This window comes from Aspergillus terreus, genomic scaffold, assembly GCF_000149615.1.
Source record: "Aspergillus terreus NIH2624 scaffold_14 genomic scaffold, whole genome shotgun sequence".
NCBI classification, from domain to species: Eukaryota; Fungi; Ascomycota; class Eurotiomycetes; order Eurotiales; family Aspergillaceae; genus Aspergillus; species Aspergillus terreus.
This window is the reverse complement of record NT_165937.1, coordinates 197,536-211,214: the sequence shown is the minus strand read 5'-3', so window position 1 is coordinate 211,214 and position 13,679 is coordinate 197,536. Positions and strand designations below refer to the sequence as shown.

General features: G+C 52.2%; 4 protein-coding genes across 4 annotated transcripts; 1 reads left to right on the top strand and 3 right to left on the bottom strand.

Annotated features, from left to right (window-relative positions):
* Positions 1-28: 28 nt before the first annotated feature.
* Positions 29-1,856, bottom strand: ATEG_09078 (MFS transporter; the record flags this gene model as incomplete). The annotated part of the gene is made up of 4 exons (XM_001217699.1): positions 29-56; positions 103-1,138; positions 1,193-1,244; positions 1,296-1,856. 4 exons carry the CDS (start codon positions 1,854-1,856, stop codon positions 29-31), a joined length of 1,677 nt encoding a protein of 558 aa, XP_001217700.1.
* A 4,110-nt stretch (positions 1,857-5,966) lies between these two features.
* On the top strand, positions 5,967-6,634 carry ATEG_09077 (uncharacterized protein; the record flags this gene model as incomplete). The annotated part of the gene is made up of 2 exons (XM_001217698.1): positions 5,967-6,189; positions 6,405-6,634. 2 exons carry the CDS (start codon positions 5,967-5,969, stop codon positions 6,632-6,634), a joined length of 453 nt encoding a protein of 150 aa, XP_001217699.1.
* Positions 6,635-7,594: 960 nt separating this feature from the next.
* On the bottom strand, positions 7,595-9,330 carry ATEG_09076 (putative amino acid permease (Can1); the record flags this gene model as incomplete). The annotated part of the gene is made up of 2 exons (XM_001217697.1): positions 7,595-9,060; positions 9,111-9,330. 2 exons carry the CDS (start codon positions 9,328-9,330, stop codon positions 7,595-7,597), a joined length of 1,686 nt encoding a protein of 561 aa, XP_001217698.1.
* Positions 9,331-10,702: 1,372 nt separating this feature from the next.
* ATEG_09075 (PTD012 family protein) lies at positions 10,703-13,431 on the bottom strand (the record flags this gene model as incomplete). Its single annotated transcript, XM_001217696.1, has 8 exons — positions 10,703-11,770; positions 12,001-12,306; positions 12,361-12,490; positions 12,545-12,610; positions 12,661-12,903; positions 12,956-13,127; positions 13,184-13,211; positions 13,273-13,431. The coding sequence occupies 8 exons, from the start codon at positions 13,429-13,431 to the stop codon at positions 10,703-10,705; spliced, it is 2,172 nt and encodes a 723-aa protein (XP_001217697.1).
* Between the last annotated feature and the right edge of the window lie 248 nt (positions 13,432-13,679).

Genomic DNA, 13,679 nt, shown 5'->3' with positions numbered 1-13,679 from the left:
CGCTGCGTAATTGCCGAGTTTTTCGTATTCACCCGGTCGATATCATATGGGTTTTCCTGGTAGATGGCATCCTCGTCATCGCTCGACACCGTGTCAATCGACTCGGCCCGTTCGAGATCCGCCTCCGTCGCGCCCTCTGCACTCGCCTCCACCACCTCATCCCGCTTCTCGTCTGCCTCCTCCGTGTTGAGCGCCTTGTGCGCCAGCTTACGCATAAAGTCGTCCGCCTCGGCGGCATACTTGCACTTCCGGCGCACCGCCGCGCCGTACTTGTAGAAAAAGAACGGGAACGGCAGACACGCCAACGCCAGGAAAGCCGGGATGCACGATGCCCAGTGAATACCCAGGTTATGGTACATGTATGTCGTGAAGAGCGGGAAGCCGGCGCCAAAGCACGAGCGAATAATACTATTCGCGGCCAGCACGCTCGCCGCGTAGATCGTATACGCATCGATGAGATACGTCATGATGTTGAGGAAGACAAGCACCATGCCGAAACCAAACGGTGCTGCGGCGATAATGCTCACGATCCAGTGCACGTTCGGCCCGTTCGTCCAGGCGAACCAGAACAGACCGACGGGGATGGCGACGGCGCCGACCATGGTCGGGGGCAGGCGGGCCTCGGGCGGCGCGAAGCCGCGGTGTTTCTCGTGGATGCGCACGTAGCGTTTGTTGTCGTACATGTTGCAGCCGACGGCGAGCATCATGCCGGTCATCACGCCGAGGAACGGCAGGCTGCCGATGCCTTCGCTCCAGCCGCGGATCTCCTGGAAGACGATCGGGAAGGCGTCGAAAAGCATGTACAGCGTGCCGTAGATGATGGCCATGTACAGCGAGAGAAGGAGCACGATCGGCTCGGCGAAGAGGAGAATCCACGGCCGCAGCAGCGCCGCGCCGAACGCGTTGGCGACGGATACGCGGCCGCGCTCGATGTCCAACTTGCTGCGGTAGACTTTGCCGGTGAGTTTGCTCAGTCGGTCTGCGCGTTTACGCAGAAGCAGCGGGGCGTAGGTCTCGGGGACGAGGAGCGACTCCACGATCCAGATCAGGCCGGTGAAGGTGGCGAGGAAGCCTTGCACCCAGACCCAGCCTGCGCTTTCGCCTAGGAAGCCTCCGATCACGGGGCCGAGGGTAGGACCTGGATGGATGAGTATGTTGATATGGTGTTGTGGGAATGTCGCGGGATACGTACCTAGGAACGGTGCTCCAGCAAACAGACTTGTGGCCAGTCCACGTTCTTCCGCCTGTCAGACGTTAGCTATCAGATGCTTATAGCCACGGGTATATCAACTCACCGGGAAGATGTCCGCGATAACTCCACCCGCATTCGTCAAAGGCGAGCTTCCAAACGATCCAGCAAAGAACCGCAGGATAATCAGCGTCCACGGATTCTGCGATCCAGCTGCACCAGCACAAAACGCCGCCAAACCAAAATACGAGATGAAGAACACCAGCTGACGACCGATCAGTTCACTCAGCGGCGCCCACAACAACGGCCCGACTGCAAACCCCAACACGAACAGCGACACGCCCAGGGTTGCGACCTCCTCGCTGATATGGAACGACTTGACGATCTCTGCAATGCCTCCTGCGTAGGCAGACGAGGCCATGGAGACGCCAAAGGTCGCAAAGGCGACGGTGACTGTGAAGGCCCACTTCAGGCTCTTGGGCAGGTTCATGGGATTGCGAGGGTCGTTGGGGATCCATTCGACGATGTAGGGGTTTTCTTCGGTGCCTGCGCCAGCGTACGCATGTTCGACGACCTCCGGCGTGACGGCGCCTTGATCGATCAGGAGACGCCAGTAGGGGATGCGCTGTGGCCGGGGAGCTTCGATAGGATCCTCCTTGTACGTCATGTTGATATCAGGCGATCAAAGTCGCATGTCTGGGAAGAAAAGAAAGGATATAACGATAAAGAAAAGTGGGAATCGACTGCAGGTATACGATTTTGTGTGCAGTGGCCACGCTAGGCCTGTTCCTCGCCATCGCCGTTTTTTCCGACTTTTTTTTCTTATCCTCAAGTCATCTTTTCGATAAGAATGATGCCACCGTCCCTGATCCAGCTCATAGATCGCTCTATACCAGCAGATTGGCCAGAAACGTGGACCCATGGACTTGACTACTTCACCGCGTGGAGCCTGGCGCCATCCGATTATCCGCCGCCCCACGCCCGGTTTTGGTTCGGCTGTTGCGTCGGCAAGCCGAGTCGCTGTTCAGACCGAGGCTGGCATCGTAGCTGTATCGTGGTATGGAGATGTATAAATTTCTAGCCTTTAGAGTCGGTATGTGCTCTGTAGAAATGTACTTAAGTTTCTAGAGCTACCATCGTTTGCTTTGGTGAGGGCAGTGTCTTCAGACCGCCATTATCGCCACCCTTCCACCGCGTCCGCATGCTGGTATTCAATGGGTGATCTTTGAGTGCCTCTAGTTGTCTAGTGCAGACTAGAGACTCCTATCCAGCTTTTACATAATTAAACGCCTACGATCCCGCTTATATAGCTTGGGACAGTGCCAAGAGGATTTGCTCTCCAACTTCTTGCTTGAGACTCTCGATGATATGCTGCTAGACACTGTTCGAGCATGGGGGCATGTAGAATGGAGGAAGCACAAGACTGTCAATGATCAAGAATGCATATCCAACCCCCGAGGCTAGCCAATATCCCCACACCAAACCAGCTGAGCCTTAGTATCTACTTCTTCCCCTCCTCGTAGTCGATCTTGCGGGTGTCGCCTTCGGAAGTATACCAGGCTTCTCCCTTGCCATTATTGTAGTAGGTGCTGCCGTTGGAGTTGGAATAGTAGTAGGAGCCGTTCCTGGCCACAGTCAGCACCAGACTCTGAGAAAGGGTCCCAACATACAGGTTAGAGCAATGGTAGGCATCGCCACGACCAGCGCCGTTGGAGTCGGATCCAGTTCCATAGTCGCGAGAGCACCAATGGTTGCCCTGTGTGTTTGATTAGCCGGTCGATCTATGCCACTGAAACGAATGCTAGAGGTCTTGCGATCAGGCCATTTACCTGGCTGTTCGTGCCGGAGTCAGTGTAGTGGTAGCCCTTCTCGGAATCACTCATGGCTAGTTTGGGTTGGTTTAGGGTAGAAAGGGTAGTGCGAATGAAGGCGTTGTTGGGAGTGGTTAGAGGTCAACCTTGCCGATGGGAGGAAGAATACCTAGGTGTTTATGACGACAAGTTCCTGTGCATACGGAACTTCTTTCCAATTTGCTCATTTGGATGTCAGTATAGTCACTGAAGGAAACTACTTGTCAAACACTATCGCTTTAACTAAGCTACACATAGTAACTTTAACGGTTGCTCGGATTCTTCTTCCAGCATACCCATAAACTTATCATGGCACAGTTGCAGGGGATTTATATGTTTCACACCCGATTCTCGCAGCTTACCCAAATTTATATCTGAGTCGAAATATTGCTGTCGCACGACTGTCATAAAGATCTAAATACTAGTAACTTGATTTCGTTCCAAAACTGGCATCCGAATGGTATATTCCTCAATTGATATGTGACGTGCTGGTAGAAGACTTGCATGAGCTGACCGACTTTTCAAAACCCTTACATTAGCTTCATCTTGTGCTACATTGTGCTCTGGTCCGAGGCTAGTATTTCATCAATTGAGTGTGAGAATCACGCTTCATGATGGCCGATATACGAAGATAATCCACCACTATAGAGGCCGACAGCACCCCCAGCATCCCTATCATAGATGCCTTAGCATCTAGCGAATCCTCGAAAATGTCTGGGACTTACGGGTACACCGGTTGGAGCCTGTTGAGCAACATTAGTGACCGTTTGCTTTTCCGCCATTGCAATGCAGCAAACCTACCTCCCCTTCACGACAGCTGGGTTCTTTTGGTTGGCACTGCTCCATGCAGATTTCCTGCGCCCTACCGACATTTGCTAGCAGAGCCATGGCCAGGAGGAGGTACGAGAAATTGGGAATTGCTCTCATCGCTGGTATTTTATGGACAATCTGCAATATATCCTGGAAGACCCCTCGGTGTTTCCATTGAAGACGTGGGCGGGAAGAGGACTTGCGTCAGCTTATATGATTTGGCCTCGGCCTGCTCGGCGCGAGGGGTGAGCTGAGACGACCATCACCCCTAGCATGATATATCGGCAAGTCAGACTGTCGGAAGCATGGGAAGGATAGACCGAGTTTGTCCCACGGTCACGTATCTGCTGTTCTAATCCATGCTGAGGATATTTATCTGCGTTGCGTCTCAGGCGTCGCATAACCCAAAGCCGTAGACATGTTGATCTGCTAGGTTTACGCAAAGCAATATCCCTTCATTATAATGTGTATATCTCTGAAATCCATAAGATATGAGCCTTCACCTGGTGCGGGCGTCATCTGGTTGACAGTGTAAGGGATATGTCTTAGCGTTACTCATATATATGAGATTCTGCACGACGTAGTCACCGGACAAATAATATCACACAGTAAAATATAAGTCCTTCGCGTTTTTGGTGGCGGCAATGTGATCGACGCGAGGTTCACATTCCGTTTCCCCAATCCGGTTATGCTAAGGTTGATGCTTCACAAGAATTCTCCGCAGAATTCCTGCCCAAGGCCGCCGTGAAACTATTACCAAATGTCAGATCATTCGTCGGCACGAGGAAGGGCAGGATTCGGAGAATTCCTCCGTATGAAGGTCTTCACAGGATGAATCTTCGTATGACGGCATCCCCTGGGAGCTTCTATCGCTGGACGCTTACTTCCTCGTGTCTCCTTCCCTGCCCTCTCCTGGGCTAGGATTACGGAGCAATACGCTTTATTCTCATAATAACGTGAGGAAGTCCTTCACTTGACCCACCTGATATCCACGTTCTGCATTTTTGCAGAAACCTTCGCAAGTTTCCGCTCCGCACGAGCTCTTCGGGTCGTCTCCGCGTCGTCATATGGCCACTGTTAATCTGGAGAGAACGCCCTAGATCTGGAATTGTGATAATGTCTCCTATTTATATGACACACAAACTTTCGAAGCATCCTGGCCAAGGTAGTGTGGCGTATATGGAAGATGACGTTCGGTTATCTGCTTACTGTCGGGTTCTCAATCCTGATAGTCAAGAACACCAGTCAAATCGACCATAATGATAGTGTAGATTGCCGAAACATAGAGTCGAGCTATGTTCTAGTGACATGGAACACTGCTTCTCTGGACCATGCCTAGCTATATGTTCCAGCCTGACAGAGGTGGGAATCTCCTTCCAAGGCAAGTGATCACCTGCCGAAGCAATGAAGGGGCAGGTAAAGGAACAAGCATTTCCTCCACTACCCATGACTCTGAGGATACGGAACAGCCTGCAGCAGACGATGGGAAAATAGAAGCGGATCCCCAAATAATCCTCGTTCCTGCAGAACTGGCCGTTGCATCTTCATGACTATCCAGAACACTCGTTGGCCAGAGATAACGCCTATATATAGGCTAGGGCTTTGGGATTCCAGATGCGCATACCACATGACGACGCGGAGCAAGGAGAATTAGCAGTTCCAGGTCCAGGGAAAGTGCTGACAACGGCTTCTAAGCAATGTTTATCTGGATGTATGGGCTCTATGCCCGGTGATATTGTTCTTCGATTCCAGATCGGATACAAATATAGGCATTGCATGTTGAGTCTGACTCGAGTCTTTGCCTTTCCGCAAGCCATGGACATGGACAAGACTAGAAAGTATCCGTCTAAGGGCCAATGCGCATATCCGGTTCCACTACAGGGCATGTAGCATTCCAACGCTCCCCAGTCCCTCCGCCTAGCCCCGTACGTTTGTGCATCTCGCATACCAGCAGCGAACAAGACTTGTCTATCTACAAGGGATGGATCCTCTATTCGATCAACATGCAGTAATGATCCCGTCGGATCTTCGGGAGGGATTATCAGAATCATGGAAGTGCCCAACACTTGCCAGATGAGATCTGTCCGCAGCGTTCATTATTAAAAAGGCTGCTCCCAATGACGACCTCTCCGACCTCGACCGCCACCACCCGCGACGAGATGGAGGTCGAGAAGAAACCCGGTACAGTCATTACATGTACGCCGGACGACTACTCGCCGTGCACGTCTGTCCAAACCGAAGACAAATTCTACGAAGAACGGCCGCTGCCGCCGGTTGACAGGGGCAAGGAAGCATGGCTGCTGCTGGCGGCCTGCTTTGTGCTCGAAGCAGTCGGATGGGGTGAGTTCGCAGCGCTGAGACTGGGTATAGAGGACGACTGTTGACTTTATCGTGTCAGGCTTCCCGACAACATTCGGCGTCTTCCAGAACCACTACCGCAATGACCCGGCGTTTGAAGGCTCTCATGACATTGCTGTGATTGGAACCTGTTCAACTGTGAGAAAGCCTGACAATACACACATCTCCCTTCTCTAACGTTGCGTCTATCCGCACAGGGTATATCATACTTGACCTGCCCCTTCGTGATGATAGGCATGCTTCTCTTCCCACGCGCACAACGTTGGATATCGACGGCAGGCGTCTTGATCATGTCCGTGGCTCTGGCTCTCGGCTCCTTCTCTACATCCATCACTCACTTGATCCTATCGCAAGGGGTGGCATATGGTGTCGGATGTGCGGTCGCCAATGCGCCATCCGTCTTCTTTGTGCCGGACTGGTTTGTTAAGAGAAAGGGGCTTGCATATGGGATCATATGGGTACGTTATCACTGCCTACGCTCTATACATTAATCATTAACCCAAGCAGAGCGGCTCTGCCTTGACAGGCGCCACACTTCCAATCTGTTTCGAGACCCTCATCGCCCACTATGGCTGGCAGACGAGCCTCCGCGTCGCGTCAGTAGCCATCTTCCTCGTTTCCATCGTCCTCCTGCCCTACCACAAGCCCCGAACGCCCTCGACGAAGGCCACCCTCAGTCAAATCGACCTCAGTTTCCAACTCAACCACATCTACATCATCCACCAGCTGGGCAACACCATCCAGGCGCTGGGGTTCTTCCTCCCGAGCATCTTCCTGACATCGCACGCCAGCGCCATCGGCGCAAACGGAATACTAGCATCGTTGGCCCTGACTCTCTTCAACGTGGCAAGCATCTTCGGATGCATCATGCAGGGCTACCTCGTGGATCACTACCCCGTGTCGAACTGCATCCTCGGTGTGTCCGCCGGGGCGACCCTGTCGGTCTTTTTGATATGGGGTTTCTCCACCAGTCTGGCTCCTCTGTACATATTCGCTATCCTGTACGGCGCCACGGCTGGCGGCTTCTCGGCCACCTGGTCGTCTGTGACCAATGAGATTGTGGACAGCCACAAAACGGCGGATATCAGGCTGGTCTTTGGGCTGATGGAGGCGGGACGGGGCGTGGGAAATGTCGCCAGTGGACCGCTGAGTGAGACGTTGCTTCGTGCGGGGCGCGCACTCGAAGGACAGGCACACGGTGCATATGGCAGTCAATTCGGGTATCTCGTCGTCTTCACGGGGTTGACGGCGATGTATGGGGGGATCGGCTTCTTCGTGAGGCTGTTAAAATGAGCGTGCATGTACTATTATTGGCCGGCAATAGAGCAACGGCCGACGAACATAATTAGAACTTCGACATGTATAATGGACGACTGTTGGCGGTAGCTCAGATCTGCTCGCGGATTCTTTCCGACCACGTCTTTGGCGTAGATGTTTCCCAGGAGTAGTTCTGCAGACGTCCAGTGTCTAGGTCGGCCTCCAGCGGGTGGACAAATGACGTGCGGTAGAAGACTTTGTGTCCGATATAAAGGACGACAAAGACAATGGGGCAGATGTACGCAACGAAGAAGTCGGACACGTTGAAGGTAGGGATGAAGGCAGTGAAGCCCTGCGTGAAGATAATCAAGATGTTGAAGAACAGGCCATAGTATGCGATATAGGGTTGACCAATAGCTTTGTATGGCAGTGTGTCTCGGGATTTGTCGCGGGCCTTCAGCGCTCGCATGAACGCAAGGTGGCTGGCATTGATCGATGCCCAGCAGATGAAGCCGGCCACTCCGGAGATGTTGACGAGCCAGTTGAATACCTGTCCGCTGGAATTTGACACATTCATGAAACCGAGGAGTCCAAACAACGCAGTGAAGATGACACTGACATAGGGCACGCCGTGCTTAGACACCCAGCCGAAGAAGCGAGGGGCAAAGCCCTGTTCAGCCAGGCCCAGTAGCACTCTGCTTCCGCTGTACACATTGGAGTTGGCGGCCGAGATGACGACCGTCAGGAGGACTGCGTTGATCAACGATGGCAGAACCTTTACACCGGCCAGGTTCGCCGCAATAACCATCGGGGAAGCCGATGCGTCGGACGCATCCGTGGCTAGTCTGGGATCATCGTACGGAACGAGCAAGCCGATGAAGAAAATCGTCAAGACAAAGAAGACAAGAATGCGGATGAAGGTCTTGCGGACTGCGGAGGGGACGGTCTTCTCCGGGTTCTCGGTCTCTCCAGCGGCAACTCCCACCAGCTCTGTTCCCTGGTAGCTGAAGCCCGCGGTGAGGAGCGTGGAGTAGAAGCCGACAAATTTGGCTGTGGACTCGGACGAAGTGATCAGGTAGGGCGCAAATGCCCCTGGGTGCTTCCAGGTGTCGAAACCTAGGTATCCTTGTTTTCCGGCGCCGGCATCGATGCAAATGGCGAATATCATGAAGCCCAAGACTGTGAGCACTTTGATCATGGACAGCCAGAACTCCATCTCTCCATAGAACCCAACCGGGAGCAAGTTGAGCAGCGTGATCACAACCCAGAAGACACCGATGAAAATTGCAATCGACAAATCGCTGTCCCAGTATTGGATGATCAAGCCGGTTGCTGTGAGTTCGACAGCGTAGGTTGACGCCCAATTGAACCAGTATATCCACCCCATGGCAAATCCCAAGCTCGGATCGATCAGTCTCGCGGACATGGACGCAAAGGAGCCTGCAATCGGAATATAGGTTCCCACTTCACACATGGAAATCATGACCGAGTAGACGATTGAACCGACAAAGGCGAACGCAATTAGAGAACCCGCAGGCCCTGCATGGGCCAGGGCTGTGCCGCTACCGATGAAAAGACCTGTTCCGATTGTCCCTCCTGTTGCATATTAGAATCCATTCTGACAATCCGGAACCAACCAATCTCACCGATAGCGATCATCTGAAGGTGTCGGCTCTTCAGGTTACGCTTCAGCTCCTTGGGGGGTTCCTCTCCCCCGTCCTTCTCGATGGCATCCTCGTTGATGCATGGTGGGTTGCCGTCCTTCTTCGATTCGGGAGGTGCAGTCTTGTCCTTCTTGACATTGGGCTTTTCTGACACAGCGGACTCGGCTGTCTGGGCCACGGGAGTGACCTCGTCGTGGGTCATGTTGGCCAGTATGCGCAAGTCCTACTGAGGTCTTTGGGAGTGATGATGTTATGCTGAAGCCAAGAGAGTAAACAAAAGGTTTTTCATTTTTTTTTTCTTAAATTTTTTACGCTATCTTTTTTGGAGGAAATCTGGACCGTGAGTCAAACATCCATGACAAACCACCAGGCCACCAGAAAGTGGGCTGGAAACCATTAGGTAAAGGGAACCGGTGGCGGACAAGAAAAGGAAAGACGACACGACAGGAGGGGCTCCAGTAGACATGGTTTTAGCTCCAGCATGTTGAAAACAGCTCTACTGTAATGTCGTCAAAGGAAGACTCTGCTACTTGATCCTTCTTGGACGTCTATCGCGATCATCTTGAAGGATTGTACAGAGGCTTGGCACGTCAAGCCTCGCCAAGATCTGGCTCTGGAGTTTTGTGAAGAATTCGGTACATACGAGTCTCAATGGCCAGTATTCCGTACTTACTCCGAGTAGAACTGTTCGCCACATGTGCATTCTGATTCTGAGTGGACGGAATGAACTGCCAGGATTTTCTTCAACGGCGCCATCAAAATCTTCTCATGCTTTCTTTTTTAGCCTTATTTTCTTCTCGGGTAATCTCCGGGTCTATTCCTGATTCGGTATAGTCTCTGGGCAACCCGATTAGGAAGTTGTGTTCCGCCAATTTACTTGTACACATCGACAAACTCCATAACATCATCCAAACACGCTAGTAAGAACTGCCGGATGGCCAAAGCTTTTGAGCTCTTAAGTCGTCTTTCCAGCTTCAGGACCAGACGCTTCCAATAAACCTCGTCGACAGCAATCTCCTCCGATTCGTAGAATAGTCGAGTAGACAGCCTAGAGTGCCAAACCAGATTACCGAGCTTGAAGCACAATCCTTTTTCCAGGTCCGCAAGTGTTTGAGATGGAAGATATTCGACAATCATATAAAGGATTTCCATCGGAAGAACGCAGGGCCTGGGACGTCGTGTCGTCCGGGTGACTGACCGGCCCTTTCGTTTCATCTTCAATTGCCTTCGCTCTTCTTGCTCCAATGCAAGACCGATGGGTTTTGACACACATTTTGTACGAACAGGATCTGGGGGAGGCCGAGATGTCAGTGTCACTAAATATCAGATATGAGTTGAAGACTGGGCTCCTAACCTTTCCGACGCACCATGTCATCCCAGACCATAGCCCTACGTCGGTAGCCAATTCGCTTATATCTATCTCGGAGGGCACTTAGAACTATGCCCAGATCCTTCTCCGCAATAACCCCCAGGTCGTGATAAGTCAGTAGCTCCCAGCAACGAGAGTGAACAAGGTAAGCCACCCACTCAACGCCAGGCGCCGGCTCCTGGGTTGGGCATATGACTGAGAATTTCTATTGAATTCGATATAAGAGGGAAGCAGCATTCAAGTATGCCTCGTATTCTACTTCGTCACCTCCGTCATTGATATCATGGTGGTAGTGTCCTCCTTGCCGATGCCCTTCAATCTCGAAACAGTGCGTGTGTTCCATCCGTAATCCCAAGCCCTCCGGGTCGGCGCTGTGCAGGACTGTCAAGCAGACAATTGGAGCCTTGAAGACGTGATAAGTGATCCATCTCTGCTCCATATACTCGCGGTCTGGGAACGGCAATTGATCCTCCGGAGGGAAATCCGGCATTATGTGAAATTTGGCCTTGCCCGATTTTAGCAGAAACACCCCTCCGAGACTGACGGGTCTGGTATCCCCATATGCTGCATATAGGCCATGACGGATGCAATTGGTGAAGTTATCCTTCCCTCTGCGAGACCGCGCAGTCACTTTCAACACGGGCCCAGCCTCACCGTGGCAGCCAAACAGATTCATCATCAAAGCACAGTTTGTACTTGTTGTAGTTTTGCACGTACTGGTACTGTCTTGACTTATTCTGACAACGTGGGTTTTATTTTCCACGACCAGTGACGATGGTTCATTAAATTCAGCCCCGTCACTGCGTCCCTGCCAGGAGAGATTCACAGCCAGTTCGGCGTTCTGGCCGATGTCCTGGAAGGGAGCAGCTCCAGCGCCAATCAGGAATCCTTTCTCGGTCGACATTTTCATATCCTCTGCCAGAGAGAGGAGGGAGTACTTCGCGTTAAGATTGGGACGGGGAAACAGATTTCCTCTGGCCCCGACGTCGCCAATGCATGCCTCCCCGCATAATCCGGGCGCTGCGAGTTTGAACGGCGGCTGTCGCAGATCCGGACATTGCACAACACTGGCCGAGGCAGTCTCGAAATTTGACTGTAGCGACTGTTGAATGATGGCTGCCAGTTCTTCTAGCGCAGGGGGCTGTCGAACATGCTGGGTCACCCGCATGGTGAATGGTGGGAATGATGGAGAAGGGAGGGAGATCAATGGATCCCGTCGCGAGGGATCATCCGAGAGGGGCCGGGATTTTCTGCGCAATCTGGGGATTCTTGCCTGACCCGGGAGATCATCAGAATTACAGCCAACAAGTTGAATCGATATACATTGGAATTCCATTCGGGGTGTATAACTGTTCCAAAAGGAAGTCTCATTCAGAAATACATACTTACCTACCTATTGTTTGAATCAAAGAAATACAATTAAAATACAAGGGATATAAATAACACCAACCGGCCGGGTGAACGACGCCATCACCGACGAGCGTCCATATCGTGGCTCCGCACCTCATACATCGTGGTGACCTGAATCGCATCTTTCCGTCGTCCGAGCTCTTCTTCGGAAGCACTCTCCCCTCCGCGGACGTCATGAGCATATGCACTGTCGTGGAGCGCATATTCATCGCTGTCCCGGTGTCGAATGTTCGTCGTTTCACTCGCCAATTGACTCGGCTTGGACTTTCCAAAGACCGATAGGCTGTAGCTGCCCAGGCGGCCACCCTTATTAGAGGTCTCCCGTGATGAACCCAGCCACACAGTGCTACTGAAGAGGGGCTTGATACAGGGAGCGTTGACGGAAAGAATAGCGACGAACTATAGCGTGTGAGTGGTGACTGCGATGTACCAGACCTTGGAGGTGAATCTTACCGTCTCTCGGATGGCCCAAATAGTACTGGTGTTGATACTGTCAATGCTCTGCAGCGACAGAATACATCGCAGCAGGGTCGCGACCATGACGAACACACCTCCACAGAGAAGGATTCCAATGACCAGTTTTCTGTTGCGATCTTCTCAGCACCGTTCAACCGCGCAGAGGGAGTGTAGTACATACCGACGCAAGGGAATCCGAACTTTGGCAAGGATGGGGAGCGGAATCGTTAAGAGGATAGCGTCGGTACTGGAATCGTCAGGATATGCATATCAGAGCGCGAGGCGAGGAACACGTACGTGACGTTGGTGACTGCAATGACGATATAATTGACATAGTCGGCGGAGCAATTCACTGGGAGGATTAGCCATTGCCAGTGATGGTAGATGATGAAGAGGTCCTTACGTCCGGGATCAGGATACACCTGCCAGTTCTTGTGAAGGGGACGACAGTGCAGAAAGATGGTCAGGATCACTGCAGTATACGTGCCCATGCAGATAAAAGCATTGGCCTTGACAAGTTTCTGTTGCCAGAGTCCTAGACTGGGGGATGTTAGCATCTATCTTCGCCCGCGGTATCCCAGCGCAGACTAACGTTAACCGGTTGTAGAAGAACAGCATGCATGCTTTGAGAGACCAGATGAGCGTGACATAGCATGTCCATCCCGCAAGAAGACACTTGGAGCCTCGGGCAAGCACTTTGATCTCCTCTTCCGAGAATGCGGCACGTTGTGCATCGGTGAATCCGATATTGGTGCCGAATTGGCCTGTGAGTGTTAGCTGCAGCACCAACAGAAACACAGAAACCCGATTCAATGCGCACCAATCATTTCCAGCATGGTCAGTTCTGCCTGCAAAGAAGTTAATAGATCGTACGGGGCGGACCTTCGGAAATGCCGGCATATGACTGACCGTCCAGAATAACAGCGCAATTATTGTAAAGTAGTCATCTCCCTGCCAGTTCTTGACACCGACCACCTTCGCGCGGGCCAGGATGCGCAAGAGGATGATTACCGTGCCGATTCCATACTCCGTCCAGGCTTCTTTCTGAAATGGAGTCCCGGTACCCATTTTGAGGAGCAATTGGGACGTATCAAGATAGCATGAAGAGAGTGGACAAGGGGCACATAGGAAATCTGTCGTTTACGCACAGGTACTTAAATAGGGCCTGACATGAAACTACAGGTACGGAGTATAATGGGGTTCCAGTGAACTTCTCCAAGCCCCTAATGCCTCTGCCGAGTTTGAACCGCCTACTTCGCCAGTTAAACTTCGTCTAGAGCCGAACCCACAGGGCTAGAACAGATGGTCGTATCACG